At 42.7% G+C, this 18603-nt stretch overlaps 1 protein-coding gene across 1 annotated transcript in view; it reads left to right on the top strand.

Annotated features, from left to right (window-relative positions):
• Nucleotides 1–651: 651 nt before the first annotated feature.
• Nucleotides 652–18603, top strand: part of LOC142297162 (uncharacterized) — a 37829-nt gene continuing 19877 nt past the window's right edge. Inside the window, exon 1 of the mRNA XM_075341434.1 lies at nucleotides 652–790. Within this exon, the coding sequence (XP_075197549.1) occupies nucleotides 652–790 (139 nt within the window). The remainder of the gene's footprint in view (nucleotides 791–18603) is intronic.

Below are 18603 nucleotides of genomic sequence, written 5' to 3'. Positions count from 1 at the left end.
GCAACTTCAGCATTTGGAGACAGTGGAGAGTGTCTTCATTACTTGGCGAGAGTGAAGAGCATCTTCAACATTTGGAGAGAGTGGAGAATAACTTCTTTATTCAGAGAGAGTGGAGAGCGTCTTCTTTGGAGAGAGTGGAGAGCATCTTCTTTACTTGGAGAAAGTGTAAAGCATCTTCATCACTTGGAGAGCGGATAGCATTGTTAACATTTGGAAACAGTGGAGGGTATCTTCTTCACTGAAAGAGAGCGGAGAGAGTCTTGTTCATTTGGAGAGAGTGGAGAGCATGTTCAACATTTGTAGAGCGTGGAAAGCATCTTTTTTACTAGGAGACTGTGTAGAGCATCTTCATCACTTGGAGAGAGTGGAGAGCATTGTCAACATTTGTAGAGAGTGGAAAGAGTGGAGAGTATTCTTCATTTGGAGAGAGTGAAGCACATCTTGACTTGGAGAGAATAAAGAGCATATTCATCACTTGAGAGAGTGGAGAGCATCTTGACTTAGAGAGAGTGGATAGCATCTTCAACATTTGGAGAGAGTGGAGAGCATCTTCATCACTTGGAGAGAATGGAGAGAATTTTCAGCATTTGAAAAGAGTGGAGAGCATCTTCACTCAAAGAAAGTAAAGAGCATCTTCAATAGTTGGAGGGCATGGAGAGCACCTTGTATATTCAGAGAGACTGGAGAACATCTTCTTCATTTGGAGAGAGTGAAAAGCATCTTCATCACTTAGAGAATGGAGAACATCTTCATTACCTGGATAGAGTGGAGAGCATCTTGGCTTTCAGAAGTTAGAGTTAGTTCAAAGGCGGCTAACTAGACTACTACAAGGAATGGAGGCCGCCCGTATGATGAGATGTTGAAAAAGTTGGATTTGTTTAACTTAGAAAAAAGACGTCTCAGAGGAGATCTCATTTATATGTATAAATACATCTGTGGTCAATATAAAGGACTGGCACATGACTTATTTCTTCTAAAGACAATACTAAGGACCAGGGGGCACTCACTGCGAATGGAAGAAAGATGATTCCGGCAGCTAAATAGGAAAGGGCTCTCTACAGTTAGAGCAGTCAGACTGTGGAAATGCCGACCACAAGAGGTAGTAATGGCAGATACTATAGCAGCTTTTAAAAAAGGGCTGGATGATTTCCTCACTACACACAACATTGTTGGTTATAAATGACTTAGTGACAAAATGTAGAACTGGTGGAGGAAGGATGAACTAGATGGACCTAGGTCTTTTTTCAACCTATGTAACTATTTGACTATGTAACTATGACTTGGAGAGAGTGGAGAGCATCTACAACATTTGAAGAGAGGAGAGAGCATCTTCATCACTCAGGCCTCAAACACACATCCGTGAAACACATGCGTGTTTGGTCCGTTTCCATATATACCGGAGACACGGACAAACGTGCACCAATGTTATGCTATGTTTGAGGTCACACGTGCGTTATTTCATACGGTCTGTGTGTCCGTGATACGTATGTGTATCCGTTTTGCACTGAGCATGTCCGTTTTCTGCACGGAACACGCACACACGGACCCAATGGAAGTCTATGGCTCCATGAGCACACGTACGTGACATGGATGCATCTCCGTATGCTCCGTGTATGTTTTGTGCTTTTTTCTAGCAATGTCGGTCATTCTTTCTTTTACTGTGTATGTCGGTCAATCTCCCTCAGTCCGTCGGTCGGTCTCTCTGTCTTGTCTGTCCCTCTCTCAGTCTGTCAGTCGGTCTCTTCCCCTCTCTCATACTCACTGTTCCCCGATCACTGGCGCGGCGCTGCACAGCTGTTAAAAAAACTCCGGCGGCTTTTACTATTTTGAAAAAGTCGGCCGCTCATTAATCAATCTCATATTCCCTGCTTTCCCCGCCCACCGGCGCCTATGATTGGTTGCAGTGAGACACGCCCCCACGCTGAGTGACAGCTGTCTCACTGCAACCAATCACAGCCGCTGGTGAGCATGTCAATATCGAGCAGTAAAATAAATAAATAATTAATTTAAAAAAAACGACGTGCGGTTCCCCTCATTTTGATACCAGCCAGGGTAAAGTCAAACGGCTGAAGGCTAACAATATCAGCCAGCAGCTGCCCAGAATAGCCGCATCCATTAGATGCGACAGTTCTGGGATTCTACCCGGCTCTTCCCGATTTGCCCTGGTGCGTTGGCAATCGGGGTAATAAGGAGTTAATGGCAGCAGCCCATAGCTGCCACTAAGTCCAAGATTAATCATGTCAGGGGTCTCCCCGAGATACCTTCCATGATTAATCTGTAAGTTACAGTAAATAAACACATACACCTGAAGAAATCCTTTATTTGGAATAATAAACACTAACAAATACCCTCGTTCACCAATTTATTAAGCCCGAAAAAGCCATCCATGTCCGGTGTAATTCACGGAGGTCCCGCGTCGCTTCCAGCTCTGCAACATGAAGGTGACAAGAGCTGCAGAAGAACACCGCTGCTCCTGTCAGCTCCACACAGCAACTGAGGTGAGAAGCGCGATCAGCGATGATGTCACTCAGGTTACTCGCGGCCACCGCTGGATCCTCCAACTGTGACTGCAAGTCGCCCGAGTGACAGCGATGAAGTCATAGGTGAGTTGCGGTCACGGGTGGAGGATCCAGCTAGCCGCGGGTAACCTGAGTGACGGCAGCGCTAATCGCGCTGCTCACTTCAGTCACTCAGGAGATTAGCGGTCACCGGTGAGTCCTTCACGGGTGACCGCTAATCAGTACACGACACAGACAGAGCCGTGGTATGACAATGAAGTTCGGTGAAGTTCACCTGAGTTCATTCTCATCGCGCATCGCTGTCTGCTTTCAGCCGACATGTATCAACGTCATTGTGCATCACACACGGAACATTTCACACGGGCAACATGCGGACATGTCACTTACATATCTCACGCACACCCGGACATTCAACATGCATACACGGCTAGCATACGCAATTCACACGGATGCCACGCGTACCATAAAAACGGACTTAAAAACGGAAAACGGACCCAAAAAACAGAATGTAACACACGTGCGTGTTTTTCACGGATGTGTGTCGGAGGCCTCAGAGAGAATGGAGAGTGTCTTCTTTATTTGTAGAGAGTGGAGTGCATCTTCATCACTTAGAAAGCGTGGAGAGCATCTTCAACATTTGGAGAGAATAGAGAGCAACTTTTTCACTCAGAGAGTGGAGAGAGTCTTCTTCATTTGGGGACCGTGGAGAGCATCTTCTTTATTTGGAGAGAGTGAAAAGCATCTTCATCACTTAGAAAGATTGGAGAGCATCTTCAACATTTATTGAGTATAGAGAGCATTTTCTTCACTTGAAGAAAGTGTAGAGCATCTTCACCCTTTGGAGAGAGTGGAGAACATCTTCAGCATTTGGAGAGAGTGGAGAACATCTTTATCACTTGGAGAGAGTGGAGAACATCTTTATCACTTGGAGAGAGTGGAGAACATCTTTATCACTTGGAGAGAGTGGAGAACATCTTCAGCATTTGGAGAGAGTGGAGAACATCTTTATCACTTGGAGAGAGTGGAGAACATCTTTATCACTTGGAGAGAGTGGAGAACATCTTCAGCATTTGGAGAGAGTGGAGAACATCTTTATCACTTGGAGAGAGTGGAGAACATCTTTATCACTTGGAGAGAGTGGAGAACATCTTCAGCATTTGGAGAGAGTGGAGAACATCTTTATCACTTGGAGAGAGTGGAGAACATCTTTATCACTTGGAGAGAGTGGAGAACATCTTCAGCATTTGGAGAGAGTGGAGAACATCTTTATCACTTGGAGAGAGTAGAGAGCATCTTCATCACTTGTTGAAGATGCTCTCTACTCTCTCCATTTGGACAAAGTTGAGAGTGTCTTCTCTTTTTGGAGAGAGTGTACAGCATCTTCTCCACTTGGAGACCATCTTTTTCGATTGGAAAGAGTAGAGAACATTTTCAACACTTGGAGTGAGTGGAGAGCGCCTTCTTCACTTCGAGAGAAAGGAGAGTATTTTCAACATTTGACGGGAATGAGAGCTTCTTCTCTTCTGAAGGACCTGTTTTGTCCAGCATATACAACCTACTGATACGAATTAGTACTGTGTAAGGCCTTATTTGCCCTCTACAGGTCCTGTTGATCTGTTTGGTTTTTTTTGGAAAAGGACCGTTTCTATAAGTAGGGATTGTCCAAACAGTCAAGTATTTTTTTGTATATGGACATCATAGTTGTTCTATCATTTTTTTTCCTGAGACACCATATGGATCTCTAAAAACATTACTTCCATTACATGGCATGGGATGAAGCAGGCAATATTTTTTTTTCTCAGAAATTTAAATGTTATATGTGTAAAATACTTGTGTGTCTAGAATCCGGGGTACACAGTAGTACAGCATTGGCCAACAGCCAGTAGTGTCTCCTGCACAAAACATTATCATGGGGTGACACTATTGAGTGCAGCACAAAAGGGTACTATTGCGGTGTAGGGTAAAAGATGGGCACAATTTTTTGGGTGTGGTGCTTCAATGGGCCATAATTACTATGTAAAGAACATGGGGAGCAATAATGTGAAAGCATTACTGTGATTCATAGAGATGATTTTTACATGGAGACATTAGGATGGCATTATACGGGGGACAATAAGAGAATATTACCACTGTAAGGGGTACTATGACATTGTGCATAGCGTTAAGAGGAAATAATGTTTGTGGGAACTCAGGGGGCATTTGTGTGTGGGGTACAATAAATGGGCATAATTGCTATGAGGTACTACTGAAAATTTAAAATTCTGATTTGATCATTCAAGAATTTTTAACTCAACGATAAAGCTCTTTTTTAATCTGGCATGCAAAAGTAAAAAATCGTTCCCCACGCACAATTTTTTTTATTTTAAACTAAAATATTTACAATTGAAACCAGAAGTTTCCCTCCGCCCTCTATAAAGAGACATCTGCAGGTTTTTCCCTCCGCTCTCTATACAGACACATCTGCAGGTTTTCCCTCCGCTCTCTATACAGACACATCTGCAGGTTTTTCCCTCCGCTCTCTATACAGACACATCTACAAGTTTTTCCCTCCGCTCTTTATAGAAACACATCTGCAGGTTTTTCCCTCTGCTCTCTATAAAAAGACATCTGCAGGTTTTTCCCTCTGCTCTCTATACAGACACATCTGCAGGTCTTTCCCTCCGCTCTATACAGACATATCTGCAAGTTTTTCCCTCCGCTCTCTATAGAGACACATATGCAGGTTTTCCCCTCTGCTCTCTATAAAGAGATATCTGCAGGTTTTTCCCTCCGCTCTCTATACAAACACATCTGCAGGTTTTTCCCTCCGCTCTCTATACAGACACATCTGCAGATGTGTCTCGATAGAAAGCGGAGGGAAAAAACTACAGATGTGTCTGTATAAAAAGCAGAGTGAAAAAAATGCAGATATGTCTCTATAGAGAGCGGAGGGAAAAACTTGAAAATGTGTCTCTATAGAGAGCGAAGAGAAAAACCTACAGATGTGTCTTTATAGAGAGTGGAGGGAAAAACCTGCAGATGTGTCTCTATAAAGAGCGGAGGGAAAAACTTGCAGATGTGTCTCTATAGAGAGCGGAGGGAAAAACTTGCAGATTTGTCTCTATAGCGAGCGATGGGAGAAACTTGCAGATGTATCTCTATAGAGAGCGGAGGGAAAAACTTGCAGATTTGTCTCTATAGTGAGCGGAGGGAGAAACTTGCAGATGTGTCTCTATAGAGAGCGGAGAGAAAAACCTGTAGATGTGTCTTTATAGAGAGTGGAGGGAGAAACTTGGAGATGTGTCTCTATAGAGAGCGGAGGGAGAAACTTGCAGATGTGTCTCTATAGAGAGCGGAGGGAAAAACGTGCAGATGTGTCTGTATAGAGAGCGGAGGGAGAAACTAGCAGATATGTCTATAGAGAGCGGAGGGAAAAACTTGCAGATGTGTCTGTATAGAGAGCGGAGGGAAAAACCTGCAGATGTGTCTCTATAGAGAGCTGTGGGAGAAACTTGCAGATGTGTCTCTATAGAGAGCAGAGGGAAAAACTTGCAGATGTGTCTCTATAGAGAGCGGAGGGAAAAATGTGCAGATGTGTCTGTATAGAGAGCGGAGGGAGAAACTAGCAGATGTGTCTATAGAGAGCGGAGGGAAAAACTTGCAGATGTGTCTGTATAGAGAGCGGAGGGAAAAACCTGCAGATGTGTCTCTATAGAGAGCTGAGGGAGAAACTTGCAGATGTGTCTCTATAGAGAGCAGAGGGAAAAACGTGCAGATGTGTCTCTATAGAGAGCGGAGGGAAAAACTTGTAGATGTGTCTGTATAGAGAGCGGAGGGAGAAACTTGCAGATGTGTCTCTATAGAGAGCGGAGGGAAAAACTTGCAGATGTGTCTCTATAGAGAGCAGAGGGAAAAACTTGCAGATGTGTCTCTATAGAGAGCAGAGGGATAAACTTGCAGATGTGTCTCTATAGAGAGCAGAGGGAAAAACTTGCAGATGTGTCTCTATAGAGAGCGGAGGGAAAAACATGCAGATCTGTCTGTATAGAGAGCGGAGGGAGAAACTAGCAGATGTGTCTATAGAGAGCGGAGGGAAAAACTTGCAGATGTGTCTGTATAGAGAGTGGAGGGAAAAACTTGAAAATGTGTCTCTATAGAGAGCGAAGAGAAAAACCTACAGATGTGTCTTTATAGAGAGTGGAGGGAAAAACCTGCAGATGTGTCTCTATAAAGAGCGGAGGGAAAAACTTGCAGATGTGTCTCTATAGAGAGCGGAGGGAAAAACTTGCAGATTTGTCTCTATAGCGAGCGATGGGAGAAACTTGCAGATGTATCTCTATAGAGAGCGGAGGGAAAAACTTGCAGATTTGTCTCTATAGTGAGCGGAGGGAGAAACTTGCAGATGTGTCTCTATAGAGAGCGGAGAGAAAAACCTGTAGATGTGTCTTTATAGAGAGTGGAGGGAGAAACTTGGAGATGTGTCTCTATAGAGAGCGGAGGGAGAAACTTGCAGATGTGTCTCTATAGAGAGCGGAGGGAAAAACGTGCAGATGTGTCTGTATAGAGAGCGGAGGGAGAAACTAGCAGATATGTCTATAGAGAGCGGAGGGAAAAACTTGCAGATGTGTCTGTATAGAGAGCGGAGGGAAAAACCTGCAGATGTGTCTCTATAGAGAGCTGTGGGAGAAACTTGCAGATGTGTCTCTATAGAGAGCAGAGGGAAAAACTTGCAGATGTGTCTCTATAGAGAGCGGAGGGAAAAATGTGCAGATGTGTCTGTATAGAGAGCGGAGGGAGAAACTAGCAGATGTGTCTATAGAGAGCGGAGGGAAAAACTTGCAGATGTGTCTGTATAGAGAGCGGAGGGAAAAACCTGCAGATGTGTCTCTATAGAGAGCTGAGGGAGAAACTTGCAGATGTGTCTCTATAGAGAGCAGAGGGAAAAACGTGCAGATGTGTCTCTATAGAGAGCGGAGGGAAAAACTTGTAGATGTGTCTGTATAGAGAGCGGAGGGAGAAACTTGCAGATGTGTCTCTATAGAGAGCGGAGGGAAAAACTTGCAGATGTGTCTCTATAGAGAGCAGAGGGAAAAACTTGCAGATGTGTCTCTATAGAGAGCAGAGGGATAAACTTGCAGATGTGTCTCTATAGAGAGCAGAGGGAAAAACTTGCAGATGTGTCTCTATAGAGAGCGGAGGGAAAAACATGCAGATCTGTCTGTATAGAGAGCGGAGGGAGAAACTAGCAGATGTGTCTATAGAGAGCGGAGGGAAAAACTTGCAGATGTGTCTGTATAGAGAGTGGAGGGAAAAACTTGCAGATGTGTCTATAGAGAGCGGAGGGAAAAACTTGCAGATGTGTCTCTATAGAGAGCTGAGGGAGAAACTTGCAGATGTGTCTCTATAGAGAGCAGAGGGAAAAACTTGCAGGTGTGTCTCTATAGAGAGCGGAGGGAAAAACTTGTAGATGTGTCTGTATAGAGAGCGGAGGGAGAAACTTGCAGATGTGTCTCTATAGAGAGCGGAGGGAAAAACCTGCAGATGTGTCTTTATAGAGAGCGAAGGGAAACTTCTGATTTCAAATGTAGTTAGCAGTATATTTTTAGATTTTTAAGATTATTATTTTATTTTCTTAGCTTTTTTATTGTTATTGTTATTTCAGTTTTTCCGCAATACCATTATTTTTTTTTTTTTTTTTTTTTTTAATAAAGAGAAAAAAAAGGTGGAGTTGTCCAGGATTTTTACAGTAGTGATGTCTTCCCAGATATGTGCATCCACATTGCACCATGGAGGAACAGGAGAGAGATTTATTTTGGCAACTGTTCTTGCCACTGGTGATTGTCAAACTTGAAAGCTGAGTCACCAATTTGGAGTACAGACAGGGAAAGTCAGTGTATCGCTGCACTCGGGTGCCCATTATTTTTATACAACTTGGCATGTGATTTTTTTTAACTAATAGCCTTGGGGGAAATAGACGCGGGTATTTATGATCTCTTTTTAAACTGGTTATATATACACTGTATCATAAGCTGTTAACATTCTGATAAGTAGATAGAATTTTACATTTCTTAACGTTTCAGAGAATTTTAGAAAACGGATTTGTTTATTTTAAAAAGTTTTTGTCACTTTAGGACACTAAGACTCATTTTTTTTTTTTTAGGGAATCATCTTTTTGAGAGATTGAAAGAGAAAAAGAGTCAACTTTATACAATTCTTAGTCATTTTTATATTAAAAAGCTATACTTAAGTATAAAACGGAAAATTTGGAAGGAGATAAAGAATAAAAAAAAGCAAGAAATTAAATTAAGAAATTGTTTTCTTTCTCGTACACTATTTTAATTTTTAAAGGATTTTTTTTTTATCATAGCCTGGTTTTATGTGTAGCGTTTTTAATTTGTTTTTTATATTTTTTTTAAGCAAAACTGTTGTTTTTGTTTTTCCAATCTTTGCTCCTGGTGGGTTTTTTTTCATATTTTTTTTTATTATAATATTACAGGCAGATGTTAGATATAAGTAAAACAAAAAAATGCATAAAAAACTTTAAAAATGCTACTATTTGTAGCATTTTAGCTCACTTTCGATACGTTATGGGTCAATGGTGTCTTTGAAACAGTAGCCTGTATGCACATGGTGCGTTTTTTTTTTAATGTGTTTTTTGACAAATCTGCATGTCTATCCTTATGCCTGATGTGTTGCGCCCATGTTGCTTTTTTCCTTGCAGATTTTGTTGCAGAACTACTTTCCAGCATGTCAATTGTTGGGTGTTTTTTTCCTGTGTTTTTTAGGGCTTCCGCTCATTGACTTCATTAAAAAAAAAGCATGGCCCAAAAACGCACCAAAAAAGGCACCAAAACACATGTATTTTTGGTGCATTTGTTTGCCAGAGGGTGCAGATTTCATGCAGAAAAATTCTGTACCAAATCTGCAGCGTGTGCACATAGCCTAACATACGCTAGGTGTGGCTTTACCATAGAATGTAGTATAAGACCTTGTGCACACGCTGCGGTTTTTGTCTCGTTTTTTGATGTTTTTTTCTTCAAAATCTGCACAGAAATCTGCACTCCTCTCCTGAAGCCAGCAAAGTGTCTGAGATTTCTGAAGTGCTGCGCCAACGTTGCGTTTTTTTTTGTTTTTTTTTTCATTTTAATGCAGAAAAAATCTGCAGCATGTTAATTGTTGAGGCTTTTTTTCCTCCATTTTTTAGGTTTTCCAGTCATTGACTTCACTAAAATAATGCACTAAAACCAAACCAAATCTGGATGCATTTTTTGGGGCGTTTTTTTCTGCCAGAAAGTGTAGATTTGATGCAGACAATTTCTGCAGCGTGTGCACATAGCCTTGGATTTAAAAAGTGCATGAAATTCTTGTAATAATGAAAACCAACTTTAATAAAAAGAGATTGAACATAAAAAGCGCATGAAAAAAACACATAATAATAATAATATTTATTCATTTATATAGCGCTATTAATTCCACAGCGCTTTACATACATTAAAAAACACATTAAAATCATCTCATTTTTAATAATAAAAAAAATGATTAAAATAAGTGTGTGACAAGGAGGTCTCTCTCAGACATTCATTATTGCATTTATGCATATTTTTTGTCAAGTTTTTATTTGTGCCTTATTCTTAATTATTATTATTATTACGCTTTATTATATGTGCCCTCCCCCCATAAATGATGGCGCCTGCGCAAGATCTTGGAAGGGGAAATTGGTCCCAGAAAAGAGGGATAAAACAAAAAGGGTGAGAGGTTTCTAGAGCTGCACTTGTGAGCTCATTGGAAAACTTAGAAGGGGATTATAATATAAAAGATATGGACGTCACCAACATTTCAGATGTTTTACGAAGATGACGTTAGTTTGAGGTCTAAAAATCTGCCTGACAGGTCCCTTTTAGAGCGTCTGCTATTAATGTATTTTAAATCTCTACTCCACAGGTTTGTTTTTTTCAGCGCTGGAGTGATGCTCTAAAGCTAAGTCCAGTGACCCCCATCTTATACTCACCTTTCGCCGCCTCTCCGGTTAGTCTCCTGTGATTTATAACTTGCCGACAGCTCCAGTGATTCGTCGGAGGTCACAAATCAATACAAGTGTATGAGAGCCTCGTTCTGGCCAATCTGGCTCTCATAGACTTGCATTGGGAGCTTGTAACGTAACGTCTGACTTCCGACCAGCCAGACAGTGTGGGCACAAAATGGGGGACCGGAGCAGCGTCAGTATAAGGTGAGTATATGACTCAAGGGCTCCTGAGGCCACAACTCAATAGAAGTCTATAGGGTGCTTTACACGCTGCGACATCGCTAACGATATATCGTCGGGGGTCACGTCGTTAGTGACGCACATCCAGCGTCGTTAGCGACATTGCAGCATGTAACACCAAGGAGCAACGATCAACGATCGCAAGAACGTCAAAAATCGTTGATCGTTGACACATCGCTCCTTTTCATAATATCGTTGGTGGGGCATGCCGCAGGTTGTTCCTCGTTTCTGCGGCATCACACATCACACAGGAACGACGAACATCTCCTTACCTGCATCCACCGGCAATGCGGAAGGAAGGAGGTGGGTGGCATGTTCCGGCCGCTGATCTCCGCCCCTCCTCTGCTATTGGACGGCTGCCGTGTGACGTCGCTGTGATGCCGCACGAACCGCCCCCCTTAGAAAGTAGGCGGATCGCCGGCAACAGCGACATCGCAGGGAAGGTAAGTCCGTGTGACAAATGTAAGCGATGTTGTGTGCCACGGGCAGCGATTTGCCCATGACACACAACCAACAGGGATGGGTACGCTTGCTAGCGATATTGATACCGATATCGCAGCGTGTAAAGCCCGCTTATGAGAGCCTCGTTCTGCCCAATCTGGCTCTCATAGACTTACATTGGGAGCTAGTAGTGTAACTTCTGAATACTGTGCAGCTAGACATTATGGGCACAAGATAGGTGACCGCAGCGGTGTTGGTATAAGGTGAAGGCACTGGAAGATGAGTATATTACAGGGGGCTGACATTTAAAGCACCACTCCAACGTTGAAGAAAAGAAAAATCTCTGTAGTGGTGCTTTAAAATAAATTGTGCAAAGATAAAGCCTATGGAATGTTTGTTTCTCAGCTTTTAATGGTTATATAACCTCTCAAAACCATACATTTTAAAGAGTGTCAAGGGAGGAATTTGCATTGAAGACTGCTAATGGAGTCCTCATTTGGGATATCCAGAGACGATGCCATATTAGCTGGCTGTGTATCGGTGCCAATATATATATATCAATGTATATAAGACAAAGAACACAGACATGCTCTCTTTTCAGCCAGCGTCACCAACTGAACTAGTTTAATAAGATAGATCCAATTATACCGTAAGCATGAATAACCTTGAAGCTAACAAGGAGTGCTTTCAGTCCCCGATTTCTCACATCACACTCCTGCCCTCCCGTACATTTCTTCTATGTGAACATTACTGATAACACTTCTTACAGCTTCACATTCTGGCTTCATCTTTAGTTAACTCCTTCATGATTATACAACTTTGAATTATACTATAAGTCTGTGCAATGGCTACATAGACAGACAGATAATTATACAACTACATTTTCATTATTTATATACACAGATATTCTTATTACATTTAAACAAACATACTACAGCTCAGGTGACCTCCACAAGAGTACCAATCGCCAGGATTTTCCCATATAACCTAAAGCCAGTGCTACACTGGCACTATGGGCTGATTCTATACATACCTATACTTTTCAGCTAGGAAGTATAGGTTTTTAAACACAAGCAAATAAAGTTTGTAAAATGAGCAGCTTTTTGAGTGGCAGCAGCTGCCAATCAGCTGGTAGCTGAGGTGAGTTTTCATAGTGATTTCTGCCTCCTTGCCTGTTGTTCCTCCCCCTATCTGTTATTTATGCTAATTTTATTATAGAAGTGTTTTACTAAGTGACTAGAAGGACCTGTGCTGATGTCATACCCATGTGAGCTGAATGGGCGGGGCCTCAACCAACATAGCTGATACCAGGAAGCAACATTATTTTTCTGTTGGCTGAGACCTCGCCCCTTCTGGTCACATGGGTATGACATCAGCAAAGGTCCTTCTAGCCACTTAGTAAAACGCTTCTATAATAGAATTAGCATAAATAACAGAATGGTGGGAGGAAAAACAGGCATGAAGGTGGGAATCACTATGAAAACCCACCCCAGCTATCAACTGATCGGCAGCTGCTGCTAATCAAAAGGCTGCTTATTTTACAAACTTTACTTGCTTTTGTTTCTAAAACATTACATCCGAGCTGACGACTACAGCCTGATAGTGCCAATATAGCAATGGCTTTAGATTATATAGGAAAATCCTGGTGATTGGTGCGCTTTAACAAGAAGGGAAAAAAAGAAAACAATAAAAAGTCTCAATAAGTGTAAACATTATATAGAGTTTTTTTTCCCCAGATCTAAGTTTGTGTTCTGTACAAACAGAGGGAAAAAAATCAAACTAAGAAGATAAAATCCCTCGTCACTTTCTGGTCGGTTCTGTGTTCTGGTTCTCTCGGTGAGATATTCCGGATCCCGCACCTGTAGACGGACGACGCATTCAAGTATTAAAGAACCCTTTCGTTGAAGGTGGAAGGGTCTTGTTCAAAACATTGCCGTGAGCAGATGGACCCTTGAAACCATCTGCTGTAGAAGCGACTAAATGTTCAATGATGCATCACGGAATTATTTAGCTCTCAAAGAGGCTGAAAATAGTTAGTAATGAGGCATCTGTACGGTGCGCAAACAGCCCATTTTACATATGATCAATCACTCCATGAGGTTCAGCCTAGAAATACAGTTATTACCATCTTCCTTATACGATACTTATGACCAAACCACTGATTGGTTCACATTACGTATGCACTGGAGCAAAGATTGAGGAATCCCTCATTTATTGCTTCTTTAATTGGTCCCTGTCATTTTAGAAAAACTTTTCATAAATCAATAGAAGAAATCTGCTTCTTTTGAGCCACTTCTTTAGTTCCCCTTCATCATCCACTCTAAAAAACTGTTGAGCGCCTTTTTGGTCTTTGTGGGATCAGATAACAGCTGCCCATAGAAGTCTATGTAGAGGGAGGGGAAAACAGCTGCAGGAAAAGAGGGAGACAGACACAAAGGAAATGCTATTTTCTAGAAAGCTTGTTTTTTTTCTCCTCTTTTGAGACACTTCTTTAGTTCCCCTTCATCATCCACTCTAAAAAACCGTTGAGTACCTTCTTGGTCTTTGTGTGATCAGATTACAGCTGGCCATAGAAGTCTATGTAGAGAGAGGGGGAGGGGAAAACAGCTACAGGAAAAGAGGCAGACAAACGTAAAGGAAATGCTATTTTCTAGAAATCACCCTTCTTTCTCCTCTTTTGAGCCACTTCTTTAGTTCACCTTCATCATCCACTCTAAAAAAACGTTGAGCACCTTCGTGGTCTTTGTGGGATCAGATTGCAGCTGCCCATAGAAGTCTATGTAGAGAGAGGGGGAGGGGAAAACAGCTACAGGAAAAGAGGCAGACAGACACAAGGGAAATGCTATTTTCTAGAAAGCTTGCTTCTTTCTCCTCTTTTGAACCACTTCTTTAGTTCCCCTTCATCATCCACTCTAAAAAAAACTGTTGAGCATCTTCTTGGTCTTTGTGGGATCAGATTACAGCTGCCCATAGAAGTCTATATAGAGGGAGGGGAAGGGAAAAACAGCTACAGGAAAAGAGGCAGACAGACATAAAGGAAATGCTATTTTCTAGAAAGCTTGCTTCTTTCTCCTCTTTTGAGCCACTTCTTTAGTTCCCCTTCATCATCCACTCTAAAAAACTGTTGAGCATCTTCTTGGTCTTTGTGGGATCAGATTACAGCTGCCCATAGAAGTCTATGTAGAAGGAGGGGAAGGGGAAAACAGCTACAGGAAAAGAGGCAGACAAACGTAAGGAAATGCTATTTTCTAGAAAGCTTCCTTCTTTTTCCTTTTTTGAGCCACTTCATTAGTTACCTTCCATCATCCACTCTAAAAAACCGTTGAGCACCTTCTTGGTCTTTGTGGGATCAGATTACAGCTGCCCATAGAAGTCTATGTAGAGAGAGGGGGAGGGGAAAACAGCTGCAGGAAAAAAAGACAGACACAAAGGAAATGCTATTTTCTAGAAAGCGTTCTCGATCATCCAGAGCTGTATTTACATCTACCCTGCTCAGTACTATTGTACAATGTCCTCTACACTGCTGGTTCTTCTACACATATGCTACAGACAGGGGAGCAGAATCCCTTCATATCTCTATGTGTGCTGTGTATGGTAGACTTCATAGCAGCTTCTATCCACCCGCTAGCTCAGATACAACTGAACATTAGAAATAAAGTGTGCAGAGGTAAATACAGGTGAAAAATGCAGGACACAAGGCAAAGACCACAAATTGTCTTAGTCCCAATGTTTACCCATTGGAACTTAGGGCTCTTTCAGATGTTCATGCCATTTGGACCAATGCCAGATCGCAACACACATTTTGGACGCAACATTACACCATTGAATTACGTCGGAACTTTGAGGTTTTTTTACATTAATAAATTGGTAAAAGAGAGATAGTGTGGGGAGTCTTTATTCAAATAAACTATTTTTTTTCAAGTGGATATGTGTGTTTTTTAACTTTACACTTCCCCAGTAACGGGGGTGTCTGATAGACAACTCTTCTTTACATCCCCTGGGCTTGATGCCAGCTGTCAATTCACAATTGACCCCAGAAAAGTATAACCCTGATTGCCAAGGCACCAGGGCAATCGAGAAGAGCTAGGCAAAGTGCCTAAAATGGAGCATCTAATGGATGCACCACTTCTGGGGCAGCTGTGGGCTGTTAATTTAAGGCTAGTAAAGGCCAAATAGCCATAGGCCTTCCCAGTGTAATAATACCAGCCTCCAGCTGTCTGCTTTATCTTGGTGGATTATCAAAAAATAGGGGTCAGCGCACGCCATTTTTAAAAATTATTTGTATATCGACACTTTTAAAAAATGTTGTGCTATCCCCTTTATTTTTGATAACCAGACAAGGTAAAGCAGACAACTGAGGGCTGCAGCCCACAGCTTTGTACTTTACCTTGGCTGGTTATCAAAAATAGGGGGGACACCAAGTTATTTAAAAAAAAAAATATATATATATATATATATATATATATTTTGTTCACAGCAGCATTCAGACATTTTCTCTATGCTGAAAGATTGTTGATTGGCTGCACTGCAGTCTTTCAAACAATGTTAGGCTATGTGCGCACGTTGCGTACAGTCACTGCAGAAATTTCTGCAGCGATCTGAAGAGCACATGTGCGCTTTAAATCGCTGCAGAAATGTCCGTAGTGAAAGCCGATTCCATGCGCTCTGCCTGCAGCTCCTCCCATAGACAGAGCAGGAGCTGCCGGCAAAGCGCAGGAAAGAAGTGACATGTCACTTCTTTTTACGCAGCGCTTCGGCAGTAGCCGAAGCACTGCGCTCTAAAACACCACGTGCGCACGGCCCCTGCACAATCTCCATAGACTGTGCAGGGGACGCAGGACGCATGCAGTTACGCTGCGCTACAAAACGCAGCGTAACTGCATGTATTTACGCAACGTGCTCACATAGCCTAATTCTTCATCTAAACAGCATCTGAACTCCAAACTCAGACATGGGCGTCCATGTTCAAGTTTGAGCCCTGGACACAAGGCGTTCGGTACGAACCTCGAGCTTTACAGTTTAGATTTGCTCATCCCTACACTGGTTCCCATTATTCCAGAGATTTGTGGGGATTTTTCTCACAGGAACAGTTGCACGCAGCAGAGGCAGAAATATTACTGGCGGCGTTCTGGTGGAGTCCACACCATAATAAAGCGGTGTGAGTTGCGGAACCAGGCACCACCGAGCAAGCCCCTCCTACAAGACTTAACCCCATGGGAGTCCCGCTACAGTCATGACACTTCCTTACTTTAACAGAGTCCTGCCCCTAAACACTGTCAGACTGTCCAATCAATGCTTCCGGTGTCAGACTCTGCAGGGATGCGCCTCTTTGACAAGGGGAATGGTGGTACCTATCGTTCATACATTTCTATGGGGGAATAACAGCGGAATGGCACAGTAAGACACCCCCGATAGTAAGACGTAGTGGGGGTTTTGGGGGGGTTGGCTAAAGACGTACCCCCAAAGTAAGACGTAGTAAAAAATTTATTTATTTTTTTCTTCTTTACAGTACAGTTACAGCGGCCAAGCGCTCAGCTGAGAGCCCTGACATGCCGGCGGCCGAGTGCTCAGCTGAGCGCCCTGACATGCCGGCGGCTTAGCGCTCAGCTGAGAGCTGACACATGCCGGCGGTCGGGCGCTCAGCTGAACGCTCGGCTACCGAGAAATGTTGAAATGTTGCAGTAATGTTGTCCGTGGTCCATCAGGACCATGGACAACATACAAAATCAAGCAGACTCAGTGCCCTCATGTGCAGCCGCTGGTGGTTAAGTTTCCTTAACTTGCGGTACACTTAGGGCGCAATCGCGGCAAGTCCCCATACGGTACATTGCATGGAGACTTGCTACGATTGCTGTGGGATTTTTTCCAATATAAGACATACCCCGAAAGTAAGACATAGTGGCACTTTTGGGGGTAAAAAGAATGTAAGACACTGTCTTACTTTCGGGGAAACACGGTAGATGGTAGAGAATTCTAATTTCACGCAGAATACAGGTATTTAGTAACACAGACTTGTCAGAAGTAGTGACAGGTGAGATTTATTTTCATCATGTGTATTCATTGAAATTTAAAGTGCTACATTGAGGTATCACATAAAGCTCATGGGCTCTCACCTGCTGAATGCCATTCTTATGTAGTAGAATGGTACAGTATTTGGGCCCCTTATGCACCATCCGGGCTTGGGTACTCCGCCAGCTCATCACCCCCTATAGCTCTGATGTAATAGTAAAGACTTTTCCAGCATAATTAGCCATTAATGTTAGGCTCAGTAATTTTCCCTTGAAGGCCGTCTACTTCATAAGACTTCCCACAACATCTCAATGTTCACGACAAAGCGATACAAGACCTGAATACTTAACGGAAAGTACTTTTAATCATGAGTGTTTTCCTCCGAACGTCTGGGTCTCCTTGGTTTGCCTGTTCTTCCCAGGGTGATATTAAATTGAAAGATATTTAGAGTGAAGGCTTTAAGCTTGTTTTGTTTGTACCTCACACAGAACCGTCCTCGCTCGCAACGTAGAACTGTTTGTACTGAATAATAGCACTTTAGAGATTGCTGCCTTCAGACTGCTCTGACCTACTCTGTTTAACCTTCTTGAATATGCCGAGATTGCAGGTTTCTCTTAATTTGCTTAGGATCCAGGGCGGCCGGTCTGAGCCATTTGCGTGCACATATGTAAAAAAGACAGGGATGAGCGCTCGGACTGATCCGATTTCCTTTGGCTCCATCATTGTGATAGAATAATATTAAACCTTGATGTATTCATTTTTCCGATGACTGTAGACTTTCAAAAACTAAGCACCAAGATCCGTAACTTAAAAATTTCTCCCTTTTTTAATCAGGTTGTTGTTGAATTTATTTTTCAAAATATACAACATTTTGTTCTTGTAATAGAAAACAGTAAAGCATATGAAAACCAGTGCACATTTATATAGGTCTTAACTTCATCTTATACTAGCTGTAGTACCCAGCATTGCTTGGGATAGTAACTAAAGGGTGCTTTACACGCTGCGACATCGCTAGTAATTGCTAGCGATGTTGCGCATGATAGCACCCGCCCCCATTGTGTGTGCGATATTGTGTGATTGCTGCCGTAGCGAACATTATCGCTACGGCAGCGTCACACGCACATACATGCTCTGCGACGCCGCTGTGCCCGACGAACAATCCCTCCTTCAAGGGGGAGGTGCATACGGCGTCACAGCGATGTCACTAAGCGGCCGGCCAATAGAAGCGGAGGGGCGGAGATGAGCAGGATGTAACATCCCGCCCACCTCCTTCCTTCCGCATTGCCGGTGGACGCAGGTAAGGAGATGTTCGTCGGTCCTGCGGTGTCACACACAGCGATGTGTGCTGCTGCAGGAAGGACGAACAACATCGTATCTGTGGCAGCAGCGATA

Source organism: Anomaloglossus baeobatrachus, chromosome 3 (assembly GCF_048569485.1).
Source record: "Anomaloglossus baeobatrachus isolate aAnoBae1 chromosome 3, aAnoBae1.hap1, whole genome shotgun sequence".
NCBI classification, from domain to species: Eukaryota; Metazoa; Chordata; class Amphibia; order Anura; family Aromobatidae; genus Anomaloglossus; species Anomaloglossus baeobatrachus.
The sequence above is the reverse complement of the archived record's forward strand: the minus strand, read 5'-3'. Positions and strand labels throughout refer to the sequence as shown.